Here is a 17567-nt window from a genome sequence, read left to right as displayed (position 1 = left end):
GTTCGCTGAATGTTGGCGAGAGTTTTTGTTTGGGGATTTGGTTTAGGGGTTCGACTTTGTCTGGTGAGGAGGGGTTAAGGTTGGGGTTTGGTCAAGGTTAGAGCCGGTGGGGGGGGGGGGGTTGGTCAGACCTTTGGGGTTTGATGAGAGTTATGGGCTATAGCGTATGCATTTGATTTAATGGAGGGCGAGTGTTAGGATTGGGGTTTGTATAGCTTTTGTGGTTCTTGTTAGGGTTTGCGTTTGGGTAGGATTGTTGCTAGTTTTGATTGGTTAGGATTTGGGTGGGTTTTGGAATTTGGATTTGGTTAGGGTTTGGTTTGAATTAAGGGATCACGACAAGGATTTGCGTTTTGATGCGGTGAGCATTTGAGTTTGGTTACCATTAGGGTTTGGATAGGATTAGGATTTGGGTTTGGCTGGGGTTATGTTTTGGGTTTGGTTCGCGTTAGGATTTGATTAGGGTCAGGATGTGGGTTTGCATATACAGTAGTTAGGAATTGGGTTCGTTCAGGGTTATGGTTTGGTTAAGTTTTAGGATTCAGGATGTTAGGTTTTTTTGGTGAGAGGTTTATAATTATGTAGTTACTAAGGTTCGTGTTTGGTGACGATTCGAACGTGATGAGTGTGTTGGTTGGGGTGGGAGTATCGAGGGGTGTTCTGTGTGTGTGTGTTGCGTGTGTTGTGTGTGTGTTGTGTGTGTGTTGCGTGTGTGTTGTGTGTGTGTTGCGTGTGTGTTGCGTGTGTGTTGTGTGCTGCGTGTGTGTGTTGCGTGTGTTGTGTGTGTGTTGTGTGTGTGTTGCGTGTGTGTTGTGTGTGTGTTGCGTGTGTGTTGCGTGTGTGTTGTGTGTGTGTTGCGTGTGTGTTGTGTGTGTGTTGTTTGTGTGTTAGAGTTGTCTGCGTTTGTGTTGTGTGTGAATGTGTGTTTTGTGTGTGTGTGTGTGTGTTCTGTGTGTGTGTATTCTGTGTGAGTGTTCTGTTTGTGTGATCTGTGTGTGAGAGTCGTGTGTGTGTGTTCGGTGAGTTTTGTGTGTGTGTACGCTGTGTGTGTTCTATGTTTGAGAGTTTTCTGTTTGTATGAATGTGTGTGTGTTGTGTGAATGTGTGCGTGTTTTGTGTTCTGTGTGTGAGTGTTTGTGTGTGTGTGTTCTGTGTGTGTTGTATGTGTGTTAGTGTTCTGTGTGTGTTCTGGTGTTCTGTGTGTGTGTGAGTGTTGTGCTAGTGTTGTTTTCAAGTTCTGTGTGAGTATTCCGTGTGAGTCTTCTTTCTGTGGCATTTTGTCTGGGGTCGGGGCGGTGGTGGGGTCGGTTTTTGTTTGCAGGAGGAAGGCTCCGGGTGGGGGGGTGAGCAGGGGGGTGAGCAGTGACAGGGGGGTGAGCAGGGGGGTGAGCGGGGGGGGTGAGCGGGGGGGTGAGCGGGGGGGTGAGCGGGGGGGTGAGCGGGGGGGTGAGCAGGGGGGTGAGCGAGGCAGAAAGGAAGTCGCAGCAGCGGCACAGGAACTCGCGGACGGATCTCCACTCGCCCTTTAATCAAGGCCAGCGCGCGCACGTGTCAACGTGTGTGTGTGTGCGAGTCCACGTGTGTGCGTGTGCGCGTGTGTGTGTGCGTGTGTGTGTGCGTGTGTGTGCGTGTGTGTGCGTGACCACGTGTGTGTGTGTGTGCGTGTCCACGTGTGTCTGCGTGTCCACGTGTGTGTGTGCGTGTGTGCGTGTGTGTGCGTGTCCACGTGTGTGTGTGCGTGTCCACGTGTGTGTGTGTGTGTGTGCGAGTCCACGTGTGTGTGTGTGCGTGTGTGTGTGCGTGTGTGTGCGTGTGTGTGCGTGACCACGTGTGTGTGTGTGTGCGTGTCCACGTGTGTCTGCGTGTCCACGTGTGTGTGTGCGTGTCCACGTGTGTGTGTGTGCGTGTCCACGTGTGTGTGTGTGCGTGTCCACGTGTGTGTGTGTGTGTGCGAGTCCATGTGTGTGTGTGCGTGTGTGTGTGTGCGTGTCCACGCGTGTGTGTGTGCGTGTTCACGTGTGCGTGTCCACGTGTGTGTGTACACTCCTGTGTGTGCGTACGTGTGTGTGTGTGCGTAAAAGGTGCTCGCTAACAGCACTTGCCCCAAAAGACCGTTAACGCTATACGGAGGTGGGGGGGGGGGGCGATCTTTGTCTGTGTGTGTGTACGTAACGCGCGTGTTTGTTTGTCTTTGTCGATCTTCGTCGTGCTGGCACCTGGCACGTGCGCGCGCGTGCGGCGGGGAGCGCAACGCCGCGCTACGTACACCCGGAGACCCCCCCAACCCGAGTTCGATTCCCGCTCACGGCCACGAAACAACCGGTGACGGATTACACTTTGTCAACAAAAAAAAACATTTTTTTCTGGCCTGGACTTTTGCAGCTGTTCTAGACTAATGTCAGGGTGCTGATTCCAAATCTGATCTCAGATTTGCTCCATCACGTCTCATTTTTATGCTATAGGCATACCCCCATTTTCATTGATTTTACCCGAAATTAACTTATGATTGCAAGTTGTTGCGAGTCGGTGACTGCTTTAGTGTTAAAATATGGTGCTGTATTTTTAGGATAGTGCGTTTATAATATTATTTTATGTAGATATCCACATTTATTTATTTTTTTTCTTCTGCAGTTTTTATTGAAAATGCAATATTTGATATCTCAAAAACCTGATGTGATAGACAAAAACTGATGCCAGATTTGGAATCGTTGGAATACCATATGCCAGAAAAAGTGTGTTGACCAGTGTTGTCTGCACCGGTGTTGGGCCTTGCCGAGTGTAGATCTGGTGCGGTGTGGAGCGAACATCGCCATTGGGGAGACAAAGGCGGCCGGGCGTGGTGCTTGCCCCCCCCCCACCCCACCATCCTCGTGCGCAACCGTGCCAGCCTCCCAGGGCTTGCTACTCGCTCGCAAGCACTTGCCCGAAAACAAAGGCGTCTCCCGAGGCTACACGGGGGACCTTTGTCTTTGTAGTTCGTTCCCCGTGAACCCGCCACCCCAACTCGGCCGTCGTCGTCCCGGTACGGGCAGCTGACGAGGATTAACCACCCGGGTCCGTAGAGGAGGTGATGGGATGATGATGATGATGGGGATGAGGAGGAGGAGGAGGTTCAGGGGGCTGGTTGTGGTTGTTGGTGGGGACCGCTGGGGGGGGGGGGACGAGTGGGGGGGACGAGTTACGTTCCGGCTGGTTAAGTGGCTCGGACCATCTGCCTGCCATCCCTTCCCCTCTCGTTCATCACAAAAGACATTCCAACAAAACGCAGCTTAAACCAGCAGCCTCCTCTCACTTCCTCTGCCCCCCCCCCAGCACCACATCCACCCACCCACCCACCATCCTCCTCCTCCTCCTCCCAGCCACAACATCAACACATCGCCACCACAAGCCCCTGCCTCGCCACGTTCACACTGAGATGCCAACACAGCACGGCGACGTTAAGGTCGCACTCATTACGCCACGTAACGTGCTCGCCACAAGCGAACCACAAAGCGTCGCTGATCTCGTCAAGGGGCATAAACCATCATCGCGCCAACTCCGCTCATCCTCGCAGCAGCAGCAGCAGCATCAGTAGCAGCAGCATCAGTAGCAGCAGCAGCATCAGCAGCAGCAGCATCAGCAGCATCAGTAGCAGCAGCATCATTAGCATCAGTAGCATCAGTAGCAGCAGCATCAGTCGCAGCAGTATCAGTAGCAGCAGCATCAGTAGCATCAGCAGCAGCAGCAGCTTCAGTAGCAGCAGCATCAGTAGCATCAGTAGCAGCATCAGCAGCAGCATCAGCAGCAGCATCAGCAGCATCAGCATCAGCAGCATCAGTATCAGTAGCAGCAGCATCAGCAGCAGCAGCAGCGGCGGCGGCTTTTGGCGCTTCCAGACATGCATCGGCGGCCGTCTGGAACGCTCTTCCTTCCGATATTAGGAAGCCACTGGAGCTATGCACTTTTAAATCATCATCTAGATTAAAAACGCATTTTCTTTAGAACTTCTTATTGCGCTTAGTTTGTTGTCCTTCCCCCGCACCTACGATTAGCACATACGGTGCGAAAGAAGTTCAACATACTGCACTATACACTACACACTACGCTATACACTCCACTATACATTACAAAACACTTCACTATACACGACACTACTATACACTATACTCAATTGAAAACTCGTGTTTAAAATTGCATACATACTTCACCCATACACTACACTATACACTACATTTCACTATACACTACACTGCTCAAGTTAAACGTACATGCATACACTCAGACGACAACACAGCAGCAGCATTAAACGAGCGAATGGACCGCAAAAATTACTGAATGTTGCAACCGGTCAAGAGAATAAGGAAGGGCCGTTCGGCCGGCTGATTGGGGTGTGTAGAAACGAGTCCGTAACCCGTCCAAGAGTTGCGAAGCAATGACACTGTCAGATTTCATTAAGTTTTAAATTGCTTCATGGGTTTTTTTTCTCTCTCTCTCTCTCTTCTGTTATAATTCTTCAAAGAAATAAAAAAAACATCGTCTTTTCGTAAGTATTCTTGAAGACAATGAAAAGGCCACCAGAGAGCCACCCCTGACCGACCCAATGGTACATTGGAGTATGAAAGAAAAATATTATTTGAGATTTCAAAAATGTTCCACAAACAGAAATAATAAAGTCTATAGAACTGTAGTGATAGGTTTTTACCCTTTCATCTGGTACAAAAACTGACACCTTTATACAAGGCATCATGTTTGCAATAACCACAACACAAGCAGTCAAAATGCAAACAAAAATAAACAACTCTGATAATGTATGCACTGTCCTTGAAGTTGATTGGTCCACACCAGAGACAGCTTTTCTTAGAGCCTAGTCTCACATGGTCTTGGACCAGATGACGCCAGGAGGCGTACAACTCAAAAACAGCGCACTGTCAGAGTTCACTATTACGAAGGCACTGGAGCCATGCACTTTTAAATCATCTAGATAGAAAACTTATTCTTTAGAACTGCTTTTTGTGTTAAGTTTATTGTCCTTCCCCACCCGCACCTCCGAGCAGCACGGTTGGCTACGTACGGTGCGAAAGAAGTTCCACATATCGTACATACGTCGGCAAAAAGAGTTGCTTCAAAAATCAAAATATACTTTTGAGTTGCATGCGGTCTGGCAGAATATTGTGTACACTTATTTATTTTAGTTTCATCAAATAACGGATCTCTACGGTGACGCCGTATTCTCCAGATCAGAAGTGGCATTCCTCCCCCCCCCCGTGTTAAAACATCCCCACGATAAAGAATGAGAATCCGTATTCAGACTGGAGGTATCCGATGAAGCTCTTTTTCACAGACGTTTCAGCACGAGGGGGAGGGGCTCAAGCAGGTTGGAAGTGGGCAACGGGCAGGGCACGTCAGTGGCCAGGAACGGACAATGTCCACAGATGACGGTGACGGAGTGGCAGACCAGAGGTCGCAACCGGGTACCTGATACCCATACCCGGCTACCCGATACCCGGCTACCCATACCCGGTTGGGTACGGGTACCCGTTTGCGACCCTGGTGCGGCCGGGTACGGGTACGGGTAGGCCGTGAGTCACTGGTGAGTCACCGTTTGTCACTCATTTCCCAACGTCTTGTCTCTTCTCACAATTCAAGTTCCTAGAATCAACCCACCCGCGCCTGCAACATGGCTTCATCCAAGAGGTCGCAATCAGGTACCCGATACCCGTACCCTACCCATACCCGGCCGGGTACGGGTAGGGTACGGGTACGGCGGGGTACGGGTACCCGTTTGCGACCCTGGTGCGGCCGGGTACGGGTACGGGTAAGGAATCAAAACCCGTTTGCGACCTCTGTGGCAGACGCATCACGAGAGACCACGCGTCCACCCGGCAGGGCGGGGCGACGGAATCTGTTCGCGTGCGGCGTGTGCGGCATTCCGGCGTCACAGCATCGTGAGAGGAGGTGGCGGCATCTTTGGGGGGGGGGGGGGGGGTTGGCCTTTATCCGGCCAACAGCACTTGCCGCGACAGTCTGTGAAGGCTATACAGGGGATCTTTGTCTTTTGTACGCGAGTGTGGGGAGCGGTAGCGTAGCGGTTAGCGCGCTGCGCTACGAACTCGGCTTGGGCCTCCCCTAGGTCGACTCAGCCTGAAATGAGTACCTGGTGCGGTGTGTAAACATCGCCACTGGGGAGACAAAGGCGGTCGGGCGTGGTGCTGGCCACCGACCCCATCGTGTGCCGCGCCGGCCTTCATAGGCGCTCCCTAACAGCACTTGCCCAAACAGTCTGTTGAGGCTAGACGGGGGATATTTGTCTTTGCTCGTTCGTGTGACCAGATTCGGATGGCGCGATTGACACTGGGTACACACTTTGCGGTTGCGGCTCGCTCTCTCCGGAGCGTCTTGCGATGCGGAGAAACATGGGAGATGTTTGCGGCTCATGGAAATTGTGCGGAAGGAGACCCATGATGCTTTGCAAGGAGCCAAGTCACGTGAGTATTTCAGCTGACCACGAAGGGCCCTTTCGCAGGAGACCAGCACAGCAAGCAGGAAGCAGACCCGCGCGTGCAGATTTGAGTGTCAACCCCATCAAACGCATGGGGTTTTCTCCAGGCACTCGGGTTTCCCCTGACGAGCCAGAAAAGGTCAAAGGGTACAGTCCAAATATCCCCAACGGGCCGCACGCCACAGGGGCAGGCCCTCCCTCCAGCAGTGGGCTGATCAAAGTAAGGCCCGTAAGTGTACCCCCCCACACCCCCCTAACGTTTTGCACAAACGTATTATTTTCTGAGTTGCTAGAATTATCTCCTGAGTTGATATTTTTCCTGAACTGCTAGAATTGTTTTCGGAGTTGCTAGAATTCCTATCTGATTCGAATTATTTTTGTGAGTTGCTAGAATTTTTTTCTGCGTTGCTGGAGTTCTTATCTGATTTGAATTCTTTTCTGAATTGCTAGAATTTTTTTCTGCGTTGCTAGAATTATTTTCCGAGTTGAATTCTTTTCAGAGTTACTGGAATGGTTATCAGATTTGAATTCTTTTCTGAGTTGCTAGAAGTATTTTCTGAGTTGCTAGAATTGTTATCTGAGTTGAAATCTTGTTTTGAGTTGCTTGAGTTTTTGAATGATGTTCTCTGTTTTGCTTGTGTGATGATGATTTTACCTTTTCTGTGAAGATGATGATGATACAATGATGACGGGCATGATGATGATACAATGTTGATGATTGACAATGACACAATGGTGGTGGTGATGATTTGATTGTGGTTTCATAATTAATAATGGTGTTGATAATATAATTATGATAGATTTTGATTTGATTATTGACGACGGGGATGATACAATTACAACATCGATTACGATGGATGGTGATGGGCTCAGCTGATCCACTTATAAATAAACCTTGTGATCTTTTGACCTGATGGGTTCTCCGAGACAAAACCAAAGTCCATTCGAGTTGTCTTGACAACAAAATATATATTCGAGCAAAAGCTAAAAAGTGCAAGAAAAATCACGGGAGGTGTACGCTCGATCCAGAGATGGTAAAAAAACTGAACACGTGGGGATCTGAGAACACACGCAAGGGAGACATCCGTGTGGTCGCGTGGATTTTTCTCTTGGCCCTCCGGGTTTTCCCCTCCACATTTACAGACACGCGTTTAGGGCATTTGTTTGCTATCAATGTCCACGTGATGATAAGCCAATTCGTTGAGCTATCAATTGTGGCCACGTCGCTTCTGAACAAAATAGCTACATAGCTCGGTGTGGGTCTTGCCTGGTAAAATACTAAAATAAGTTTAGTTTAGGGTTATTATCTTCTTGGTTCTTTCGGTAAAGTCACGTAGAAAGGAAATAATAAAACGGCTGCTTGCGTTGTAGCCGAAACGTCGTGAGAATTATTTTATTATGTTTTATTTTTTATTATTTCCCTTCTACGTGACTTTACCGAAAGAACCAAGAAGATGAATCCCTGCAGTCACGAAAGCTTTAAATCGAAATTTAGGCTTTTCATGTTGACCGTTTCAGAAATGTGTGTCTGGGCAGGTCCACGTCATCACCAGAAGGTGTGGTGGTCGATGGTCGACATTTTTAGCGTCAAAGTGGCACAGAATGGCAGCCGAAAGGAGGGGACACATCTGAGAATACGACCGCTGCGTGGATGCAATCCAGCCCGCTCGTGCACGCATCGTCGCAGCACACACGAGGATGACGATGGCGCGGTGACGGCCTCCATCGGGGCAGCGGCATAGAACGTGGCTCAGCGATGAACGAGAGGGGTCCGCATTTGCGAGGCGAACCCACGGTTCAGCCAAGGCCATCCGTCACCCAGGGCTTCCCTCCCTCCCTCCCCCGTCTCCACCCTCACCCCCACCCAGCACTAACAGGGTGTGACGCCCATCACTCACAGGGACTTTTAACATGACAGGGAGACACGTGTGCTGCACCCCTCCCATCACCGCCCGCCCCCACCCCGTGCCTCTCCCCCTCCTCCTACCGACGATCAGAGATCCCACGAGGCTAAGCAGTGCCGAACCTGGCGAGAGGTCACGTGGGAGACCGCCGTAGAACTACCCAGAGGCGTCGCTGCCGCGGTGACGTGCCCGTAGATTATTGAATCCCATCCGTTGCGGAGCTTTGAGCGTTTCTCTCTCCGGCGTTTCAGACGCGTAATGAATCCGCTCGCGAATAACGGAATCGGGGGGGGGGGGGGGGGCGATCATCCGCGGAGTGGCGGGCACCCCCCTCCCCGTAAACAAGCGGCGCCTTGAGGTTCGGCGCGGCTCCCCTCCCGTACAGACAAGAACACAAGCGAGTTTGTGTCTCTTGCGGATTGGGAACGAGCGGAACGAGCGGAATGCAAAAATGAATGCGTCAATTCAGCTGTAAACGTCTCGTGTGCCCCTCCCCCCCCACCAACACCAACACCACCACCACCACCACCCGCCACATCGACCAATTTAGGAGTGCTCGTTATATTTCGAAAGGGCCGTCGTGTCAACGAGGGAGACGGAGGGGAGTCTCCCCGCAACACAAACGGGCTGTTTCTGTCGGAGCACATCGCGACTGTGGGAGCGAGACACCACGGAGTGTGCTCCGACAACATTGTGACCGAATTCTCTGGAATGTAAGACGCATCCCAAGCCAATCCTTGTATGCAAATCTGATCACACAAAGACAATGACCCCCCCCCTCCCCCGTGAGAAGCACCTGTGAAGACCGGCACGGCCCACGAGGGGTGGGTGGCCAGCACCACGCCCAGTGGCGATGTTTAAAGACCGTACCCAGGTACTCATTTGAGGCTGAGTCTAACTAGGGGAGGCCCACGACCGGTTCAGATAATCGTCACCGGTTTTGGTGGCCATGAACAGGAATCGAACCCAGGTCGCCAGGTTCGTAGCGTAGCGTGCTAATCGTTATGCCACCGCTCCCCACACACTAAGACGCGAACACGCACGTACACACTGGAATATACGACGAGCCCAACTTTTGTTTGAGATTTCAAATGGTAGTAATAATGCTGCTGCTGCAGTAATAATAATCATTTGGAAATGTGAAGATGAGCCACAATGCGATTGTGGCCATGCAAGCCACACTCTGGATCACAGAGTAGACCAGCGCGCTCCTTCAACGGAGGAACAGCAACACGACACGAACTCTCTCTCTCTCAGTCTTCTTGGTTCTTTCGGTAAAGTCACGTAGAATGGAAATAATAAAATTATAAACATAAAACAAAATTAAATAAATAATAATTATTTTATTATGTTTTATTTGTATTATTTCCATTCTACGTGAGAATTATTTTATAATGTTTTATTTTTATTATTTTAATATTTCCCTTCTACGTGACTTTACCGAAAGAACCAAGAAGATGAATCCCTGCAGTCACGAAAGCTTTAAATCTCTCTCTGCTGAAGCCCTCTCGTCGGAGCCAGCTGCAGCAGCAGCAGCAGCAGATCTCCACATCTGGCATTTAGCTCCCGAATAAAATGCCGTCGTACGCAACAATGGAATAGATTAATAATATGATGCCATTTGTTTTTGTGTACTCAGGAAACCCCTCGCCTGGTCTCGAGACTCGTTTTTCAGGAGGCCGCCGCTGCCACATTGGGGATGCTTGGCCGATTCCTCTAAAAAAAAAAGAGTGTTGAGAGTGAACGAGTGCCAGAGATAGGAGTGTGAGAGAAATGGGGGAGCGGTGGCATAGTGGTTGGCGCGCTGCGGCTACGAACCTGGCGACTCACGAGTTCGATTCCCGCTCACGGCCACCAACACCAAGTGACGATTGTCTGAACCGGTGCTGGGCCTCACCGTGTTCGACGCAGCCTCACATGAGTACCTGGTGCGGTGTGTAGTGAACATCGCCACTGGGGAGACAAAGGCGGCCGGGTGTTGGTGCTGGCCACCCACTCCCTCGTGAGCCGTGGCGGCCTTCATAGGTGCTACTCGCTAACAGCACTTGCCCCAACAGTCTGTTCCAGGCTATACGGGGAGATCTTTGTCTTTGAAGGGGTATGAGGGAGTGCGTGAGACAAGATGTCTGCAGGTGTGTGTGCGTGTGTTGAGAGACAGGGAGAGAGCGAGTGTCGGGGTTGAGAGCGTGTGCTTTTGTGTCTATCCGTCCGAGTGGGGAACTGAAAAAAAACTCCATGGATACTGCAGACGCCGTCCTCAGCACACACTCCACCTCTCTCCCTCTCCCCCTACTCTGCCCTCTCACCACGTTCTCTTTTTTTACGATCAGTGGAAACAAGAAGATGCTCGGTGTAGTCGGCACTTTGCTTCGTTCATCATTTAGTCCAAAAATTTTTTTTTTACATTTTTTTTCAAACTTTGCTTTATGTAAACCCCCACCTCTCGCTCACTCTCTCTCTCTCGCTCTCTCTCTCGTTCTGCACGCAGCCGTTCTCTCTTTTCTTCCTCTTCTCCTAATCCTCTCGTAATCTCTTTCACTTTCTCTGTTCCCTCTCTCCCGTCTATTTCTCATCTACTCTCTCAACCGCTCCAAATACCTCTCTTCTCAATGTCCTCTCTTCCAGCGTCTATCTCTCTCTCTCTCGGAGCTCACTCCCTCCTCCTGTTTCCTCTCTGCCTCTCCCTTCTGGTTCTCTCTCTCTCTCTCCTGTGTCCTCACTTCTCTTCCTCATCATCTCCTCTAGCTCTCAAGAAGATGCTCGGTGTAGTCGGCACTTTGCTTCGTTCATCATTTCGGTTTTTTTAATGCTTTGCTTTATGTAAACCACCCCCCCCTCCCTTTTTGAATGAAATATTTCTCTCTCTTCTCTCTCTCGGTCTCTCCGTGCCCAGAATGAAACTGCTATGATGCAAAATCCACAACCGCTGCCCTTGGGAAGTGGTGCCAAAACTGCGTGGGGGGAGAGAGAGAGCGAGAGAGAGGAGAAAGGACTCCACGAAAACAACAAAAAACAACGGACAGTGTCAAATCTTTGCTCTGCTTCGCAATTATTTTTTTTCTTCGGGTCCAGATTACAGAAATGTCGCGTGTACTTTGAACTTCTTTCGCACACACGTACCTAGCCGACCGCGCTAACCGGAGGCGCCGGGACATGTTGCGTTTTTACCGCAGGAAATTCTGAATTCTGATTCACGATAGTTTTTGGGTATAAAGCCAATCGGAGAGACAGAAACCATCCAAGCACGCGACACAGCCAAACAGATCCAAGTCGCGGGGCAAATGTTTCCCCATCGATGTTTTTGTCTTTTCAGAAGCGTAACAAATTTTTTAACCGAAACCCAAATAAAGAATCGCCACAGAACCGATTCGCACGTGACAATTGTCGACACGTTGGCGTGGGTGTGCAGTGGTAGGCCGTTGGTGTGGGTGCACAGCCTCGGCATGAACGTCCACACCCACACGTCCCGAAATCTCAGAGGAGCCAATTTACGAATGATAACGTTGGTCGTGGAAGCATACCACCACCACTACCGCCACTGCCACTACGTTTGCTGATGATTGTTTTGCAAACGACACCGCCACCCACCACCCCAATGCATGCCTACTACGTATGCACCGTACAGCATTGGAATCAGCTGAGCTATTTCTGGTCGTGACCTTGCCTAGATTGGGCAAATGGGCCGTCCATAAATGACGTCACGCGATTTTGGACGATTTTTGACCCCCCCCCCCCTCGTCACACGGCTTCACAAAAAGTCAGACCCCCCCCCCCTCTCAAATATGACGTCACAAAGCTCTGCCCCCCCCCCCCTCAAAATAAAACATGCTTCAAATCGCTTAAAACTATTGTCATTGTAGTGCTTATTTGATGTGGCGCTGTACTCTGATGTTGTAAGAGAAAACATGTATTAAAAAGTCTATTTAATTAAGTAGAACGTGTTGTCTAAATTTATTAAAAGTTGCGCATTTTGATGTGAAGTCACATTTCTCAAACACCCGCCCCCCTCGTCACACATCGTCACAAATGTCTGACGTCATTTATAGACGGCCCCAAATGACCTGCTGCAAGTGATTGGGAAATCGATTGATTAGCTTGCTGGTTTGTGACATACGAGGAAGAGATCTTTATGTCGGGTGTGGTAGGAAACAGAGTCGGGGGGTATTTATTAGTGTGTGCCCAAAACTGAAAGGGGTGTTGGGCGTATAATGATGACAAATGAGCCATTGGGCCTGCTCTCTGATTTCTTGGTGTTTGTTTCAGCCGCTGATGTGCACACATCACCGTTTGGGCAATGTGTAGACTTTGATGCGCTTTTACGCTTTTGAGCTTGGCACGCGCGCTGGGAACAGGATGAAAGAATCCGCGACAGAATTGATCATAATTCTTGGTTCTTTCGGTAAAGTCACGTAGAAGGAAAATAATAAAATAATAAAAATAAAACATTATAAAATAATTCTCACGACGTTTCGGCCACAACGCAAGCAGCCGTCCTCAGGTGGCCGAAACGTCGTGAGAATTGTATTTTATTATGTTTATTTTTATTATTTTATTATTTTCCTTCTACGTGACTTTATCGAAAGAACCAAGAAGATAAATCCCTGCAGTCACGAAAGCTTTAAATCGAAATTTAATTAATCATAAATTATGTTGAATGTTGTAGGCCCATATATGGAGTCATTTGGCACGGCTTTGCCCGTATAAGGAATTAATGAAACGGGAATTGACGATTTCCAACGCTCCGATGCTCGATCACAGGAGAATCGACCGATGTTGAAGGCTACAAAGCTTGATCCACGCTCGAAACATATAGCCGTGATATTTAGAGAATACATTTTCAAAACCGTTAAAGTGATTCCTGTCACGTGGTTTCTGGATCTCAAGAGACGATTTGTGGGAAGAAAAAAGCGCCCCCCCCCCAGACATTAGGCCGCCCATTTGACGCCGATTGGATTCTTTCGACGTTAATTTTTTTTATCATTCATTCCGTCGCGGATTAATTTCATTATGCGCACGCGCTTAGTTACAAACCCATGGGGAGCGTTGTTCACGTTGGGCCACCGCTTGCCCAACAGTTCCCGTGCAGATGCCAACGTCAGGGTGGGGGATAGGGGTGGGGTGCAAGATCGGTATGCCTCATGGAAAATGCATAATCACACACGCGCACCACTCACACGACAGCTACACGTGCGTAATCAAACACACATGGGGGCACTTGTACAACGAAGCCATCGGCTCAACGAGGCGGTGGACCGGGCACGATATGTTTACGCGCAGAAACGAAATTCCCCGAAGATGCAATCACGCCTCGAAGGACTACAACACAGGACCCATTTAGCCACTTCGCGGGCAACGTCGACCCAACGTTGGCTCGCCTGTTCCATTCTAGATTTGAAGCTTTCGTGACTGCCTCCGAAACGTCGTGATTTTTATTTTATTTTTATTTTACTTTTATTAATTTAATTTTTCATTTTTTTTACCTACGTGACTTTACCTGTTCCAACCGCACACGCGGAACGTTGCACCGACGTTGCCACGTTTACTGGGTTCATGGCACGTGTTGCGCATCGTTCACGAAGACAAACCGGGTGGAGGGGGAGGACAACAAACTTAATCGAGAGGGAAGCCGCCGTCGCCGGGAGAGAGATTTAGAAAATAGTTTTCCGACCGTGGGCCACACCGCATGCGCATGGCACGCTTACCGGCAAATTGATTCCGTACAGAAATAAAATAAAAGACCGATGGATGTCGAATACGAGTTGTGGACTACGGTGTAAATGTCGAGGCCACCCGATCTCTGCCAGACGCAAGCCCCAAGTACATGGAAGAACATATTTAGGATGGATTATAAAGAACCCCCCCTCCCCCCCCCTCCCCCCCCCTCCCCCCCTCCCCCCCTCCCACCATCCCACCATCTACCCCCTCCCATCCTCCCCCCCTCCCACCCTCCCCCCCTCCCACCATCTACCCCCTCCCACCATCTACCCCCTCCCACCCTCCCCCCCTCCCACCCTCCCCCCCTCCCCACCCTCCCCCCCTCCCTCCCCCTCCCCCCCTCCCACCCTCCCCCCCTCCCCCCCTCCCCCCCTCCCCCCCTCCCACCCTCCCCCCCTCCCACCCTCCCCCCCTCCCACCCTCCCCCCCCTCCCACCCTCCCCCCCTCCCCCCCTCCCACCCTCCCCCCCTCTCCCCCCTCCCACCCTCCCCCCTCCCCCCTTCCCCCCCCTCCCCCCCCTCCCCCCTCCCCCCCCTCCCCCCCTCCCCCCCCCTCCCACCCTCCCCCCCTCCCCCCCTCCCCCCCTCCCACCCTCCCCCCCCTCCCCCCCTCCCACCCTCCCCCCCTCCCCCCCTCCCACCCCTCCCCCCTCCCCCCTCCCCCCCCCTCCCCCCTCCCCCCCCTCCCCCCTCCCCCCCCTCCCCCCCCTCCCCCCCTCCCACCCTCCCCCCCTCCCCCCCCTCCCCCCCTCCCACCCTCCCCCCCTCACCGTCCCACCCTCCCCCCCTCCCCCCCTCCCACCTCCCCCCCTCCCCCCCTCCCACCCTCCCCACCCTCCCCCCCCTCCCACCCTCCCCCCCTCCCACCCTCCCCCCCTCCCACCCTCCCCCCCTCCCCCCCTCCCACCCTCCCCCCCCTCCCCCCCTCCCACCCTCCCCCCCCTCCCCCCCTCCCACCCTCCCCCCTCCCACCCTCCCACCCTCCCCCCCTCCCCCACCCTCCCACCCTCCCACCCTCCCCCCCTCCCACCCTCCCCCCCTCCCACCCTCCCCCCCTCCCCCCCCTCCCACCCTCCCACCGACCCCTTGACGAGGGTCGAATTACGACGCTCGAGGAAGGTGATGGAGCAGATGGGAAGCGCGAATCAGAGTGGGGGGGTAGAGGGGGGGGCCTCGGGTAGGGGGGGGGGCTCGGGTAGGGGGGGCTCGGGTAGGGGGGGGGCTCGGATGGGGTGCTCAGGTAGAGGGGGGGGGCTCGGGTAGAGGGGGGGGGGTCTCGGCGAGGTTATTCTCGGCGACGTTAGGAAGACTTCTTCCAAATTATAAATTCCGAAAAGTGATATTGGGAGCCATCTCAGCTTTAATAGCGACACGTGCACACATTACAACACGAGTCATCACACAACCAAAGATCCTCGTAAAGACTAGACTGTAGGGGTGGGTGGCCAGCATCACGGCCGGCCGCCTTTGTCTCCCCAGTGGCGATGATGTTTACACACCGCACCAGATACTTATTTGAGGCCGAGTCGACCTAGGTGAGACTCGGGACCGGTTCATCAAATCATCATCACTGGTGTTGGCCGGGTTCGAAGCGCGGTGCGCTAACCGCTACACCACCGCTCCCCACTCGCATCAACTACGGTCACATACACCAACATATACCCACATATACATATTCCGCACACACAAATACAAAGATCACCCATGAAGCCTTGGCAGACTTTTGGGGCAAGTGCTCTAATAACCCACTTTTTACACACACACACTACTTAGATCTATGCTTAACATACATACACATCCACACCAATGCACATGTGCGGCACAGATACGCAGCCACGGATGTACATCTTCACACACTCTGTGTAAGCACACACAAATACCCCCACATTTCCACAAACACACACAAACAGGTACATACAATAACATCTGAATACTCACACCTGTACAGGTACACATGCACATATATCTACACACACACCTACATCTGTATCTACAGGCACACACACAGGCAAAGACCCCCGTATAACCTTAAAATATTTTTAGGTCAAGTGCTGTTTGCGAACACCTATGAAGTATGGTAAGAGACACGATGGAGTGTGTGGCCAGCACCACGCCTGCCCGCCTGGCGAAGTTTAGACATCACACCAGGTACTCATTTGAGGACCGAGTCGACCTACGGGAGGTCCAGGACCGACCGGTTCAAATAATCGTCACTGGTGTTGGACTCGGGTCGCCGGGTTCATAGCGCAGCGCGCTAACACCTACACACCGCCCCCCCCCACACACCTGTACAGGTACACACACATTTCTACCTGTACACGTGTCACCCCCCACCCTCTCTTCACCTGTCTCGCCACCACTCTCACCTGTCTCTCCCTCCACCCCTGTCTCCCCCACCCTCACCTGTCTCCCCCACCCTCACCTGTCTCTCCCTCCACCATTGTCTCCCCCACTCTCACCTGTCTCCCCCCACTCTCACCTGTCTCTCCCTCCACTCTCACCTGTCTCCCCCACCCTCACCTGTCTCTCCCTCCACCCTTGTCTCCCCCACCCTCACCTGTCTCCCCCACCCTCACCTGTCTCTCCCTCCACACCCTTGTCTCCCCCACTCTCACCTGTCTCCCCCACTCTCACCTGTCTCTCCCTCCACTCTCACCCTGTCTCTCCCTCCACATCCGTCTCCCCCCACTCTTACCTGTCTCTCCCTCCACCCTCACCTGTATCTCCCTCCTCTCCCACCTGTCTCGCCACCACCCTCACCTGTCTCTCCCTCCACCCCTGTACAGGTACACACACATTTCTACCTGTACACGTGTGTCTCCCCCACTCTTACCTGTCTCTCCCTCCACACCTGTCTCTCCCCTCCACTCTCACCTGTCTCTCCCTCCACCCTCACCTGTCTCGCCATCACTCTCACCTGTTCCCTCGAGCGAGACACCCAGGTGCGCAGCAGCAGCCTCATCCGGCTGGCGTGGAACTTCCCCGTCGTCTTCACCGCCACGAAGATATCCGAGGACTTGAGGTCACGCCGAGGCCGCGTGTCCTCGTGGTGTCCACCACCGCCCACCGTCTCCCATCGTCCATCCACCTTCGCCTCCTCCATCTCGCTGCCCGAGGGACGAGTAGTCCCGAGGTCGTCCGATGCAGGCTCCTGCAAGCGGACCTGTGCTGCTGCTGCTGCTGATGATGATATTGTTGTTGTTGGTGGTGTCCCTGCAGCTGCTGCTGCTGCAGCATTGCAGCTTCGCGTTGGCCAAGACCTGCCTTGAGATGCCTCGAACCTCCACCACCGCTCACTGTGCTGAAGAATTTCGTCAGACTATTCGGGACCTTGCTGATGCTGCTGCTGTTGTTGTTGTTGTTTTGACTGCTGATGCCGTTTTGATTGCTGCTGCTGCTGCTGCTGCCACTTCTGGACCTGCCTTGCCATCGGCGCAAGAGTTCTCTCGATCTCAGATCCACGTTTGATT

General features: G+C 52.3%; 1 protein-coding gene across 2 annotated transcripts in view; it reads right to left on the bottom strand.

The window, feature by feature from the left end:
- Positions 1-17251, bottom strand: part of LOC144932713 (beta-1,3-N-acetylglucosaminyltransferase lunatic fringe-like) — a 43157-nt gene extending 25906 nt beyond the window's left edge. For both annotated transcript variants that reach the window (XM_078857079.1, XM_078857078.1), the window contains exon 1: positions 17015-17251. In XM_078857079.1, the coding sequence (XP_078713205.1) occupies positions 17015-17200 (186 nt within the window). In that variant the 5' untranslated portion in view covers positions 17201-17251. The remainder of the gene's footprint in view (positions 1-17014) is intronic.
- Positions 17252-17567: the final 316 nt, after the last annotated feature.

The sequence above is a fragment of the Lampetra fluviatilis genome, chromosome 5 (genome assembly GCF_964198595.1).
Source record: "Lampetra fluviatilis chromosome 5, kcLamFluv1.1, whole genome shotgun sequence".
Taxonomy (NCBI): domain Eukaryota; kingdom Metazoa; phylum Chordata; class Hyperoartia; order Petromyzontiformes; family Petromyzontidae; genus Lampetra; species Lampetra fluviatilis.
Note: the sequence above shows the minus strand (reverse complement) of the source record. Positions and strands in the feature narration are given on the sequence as shown.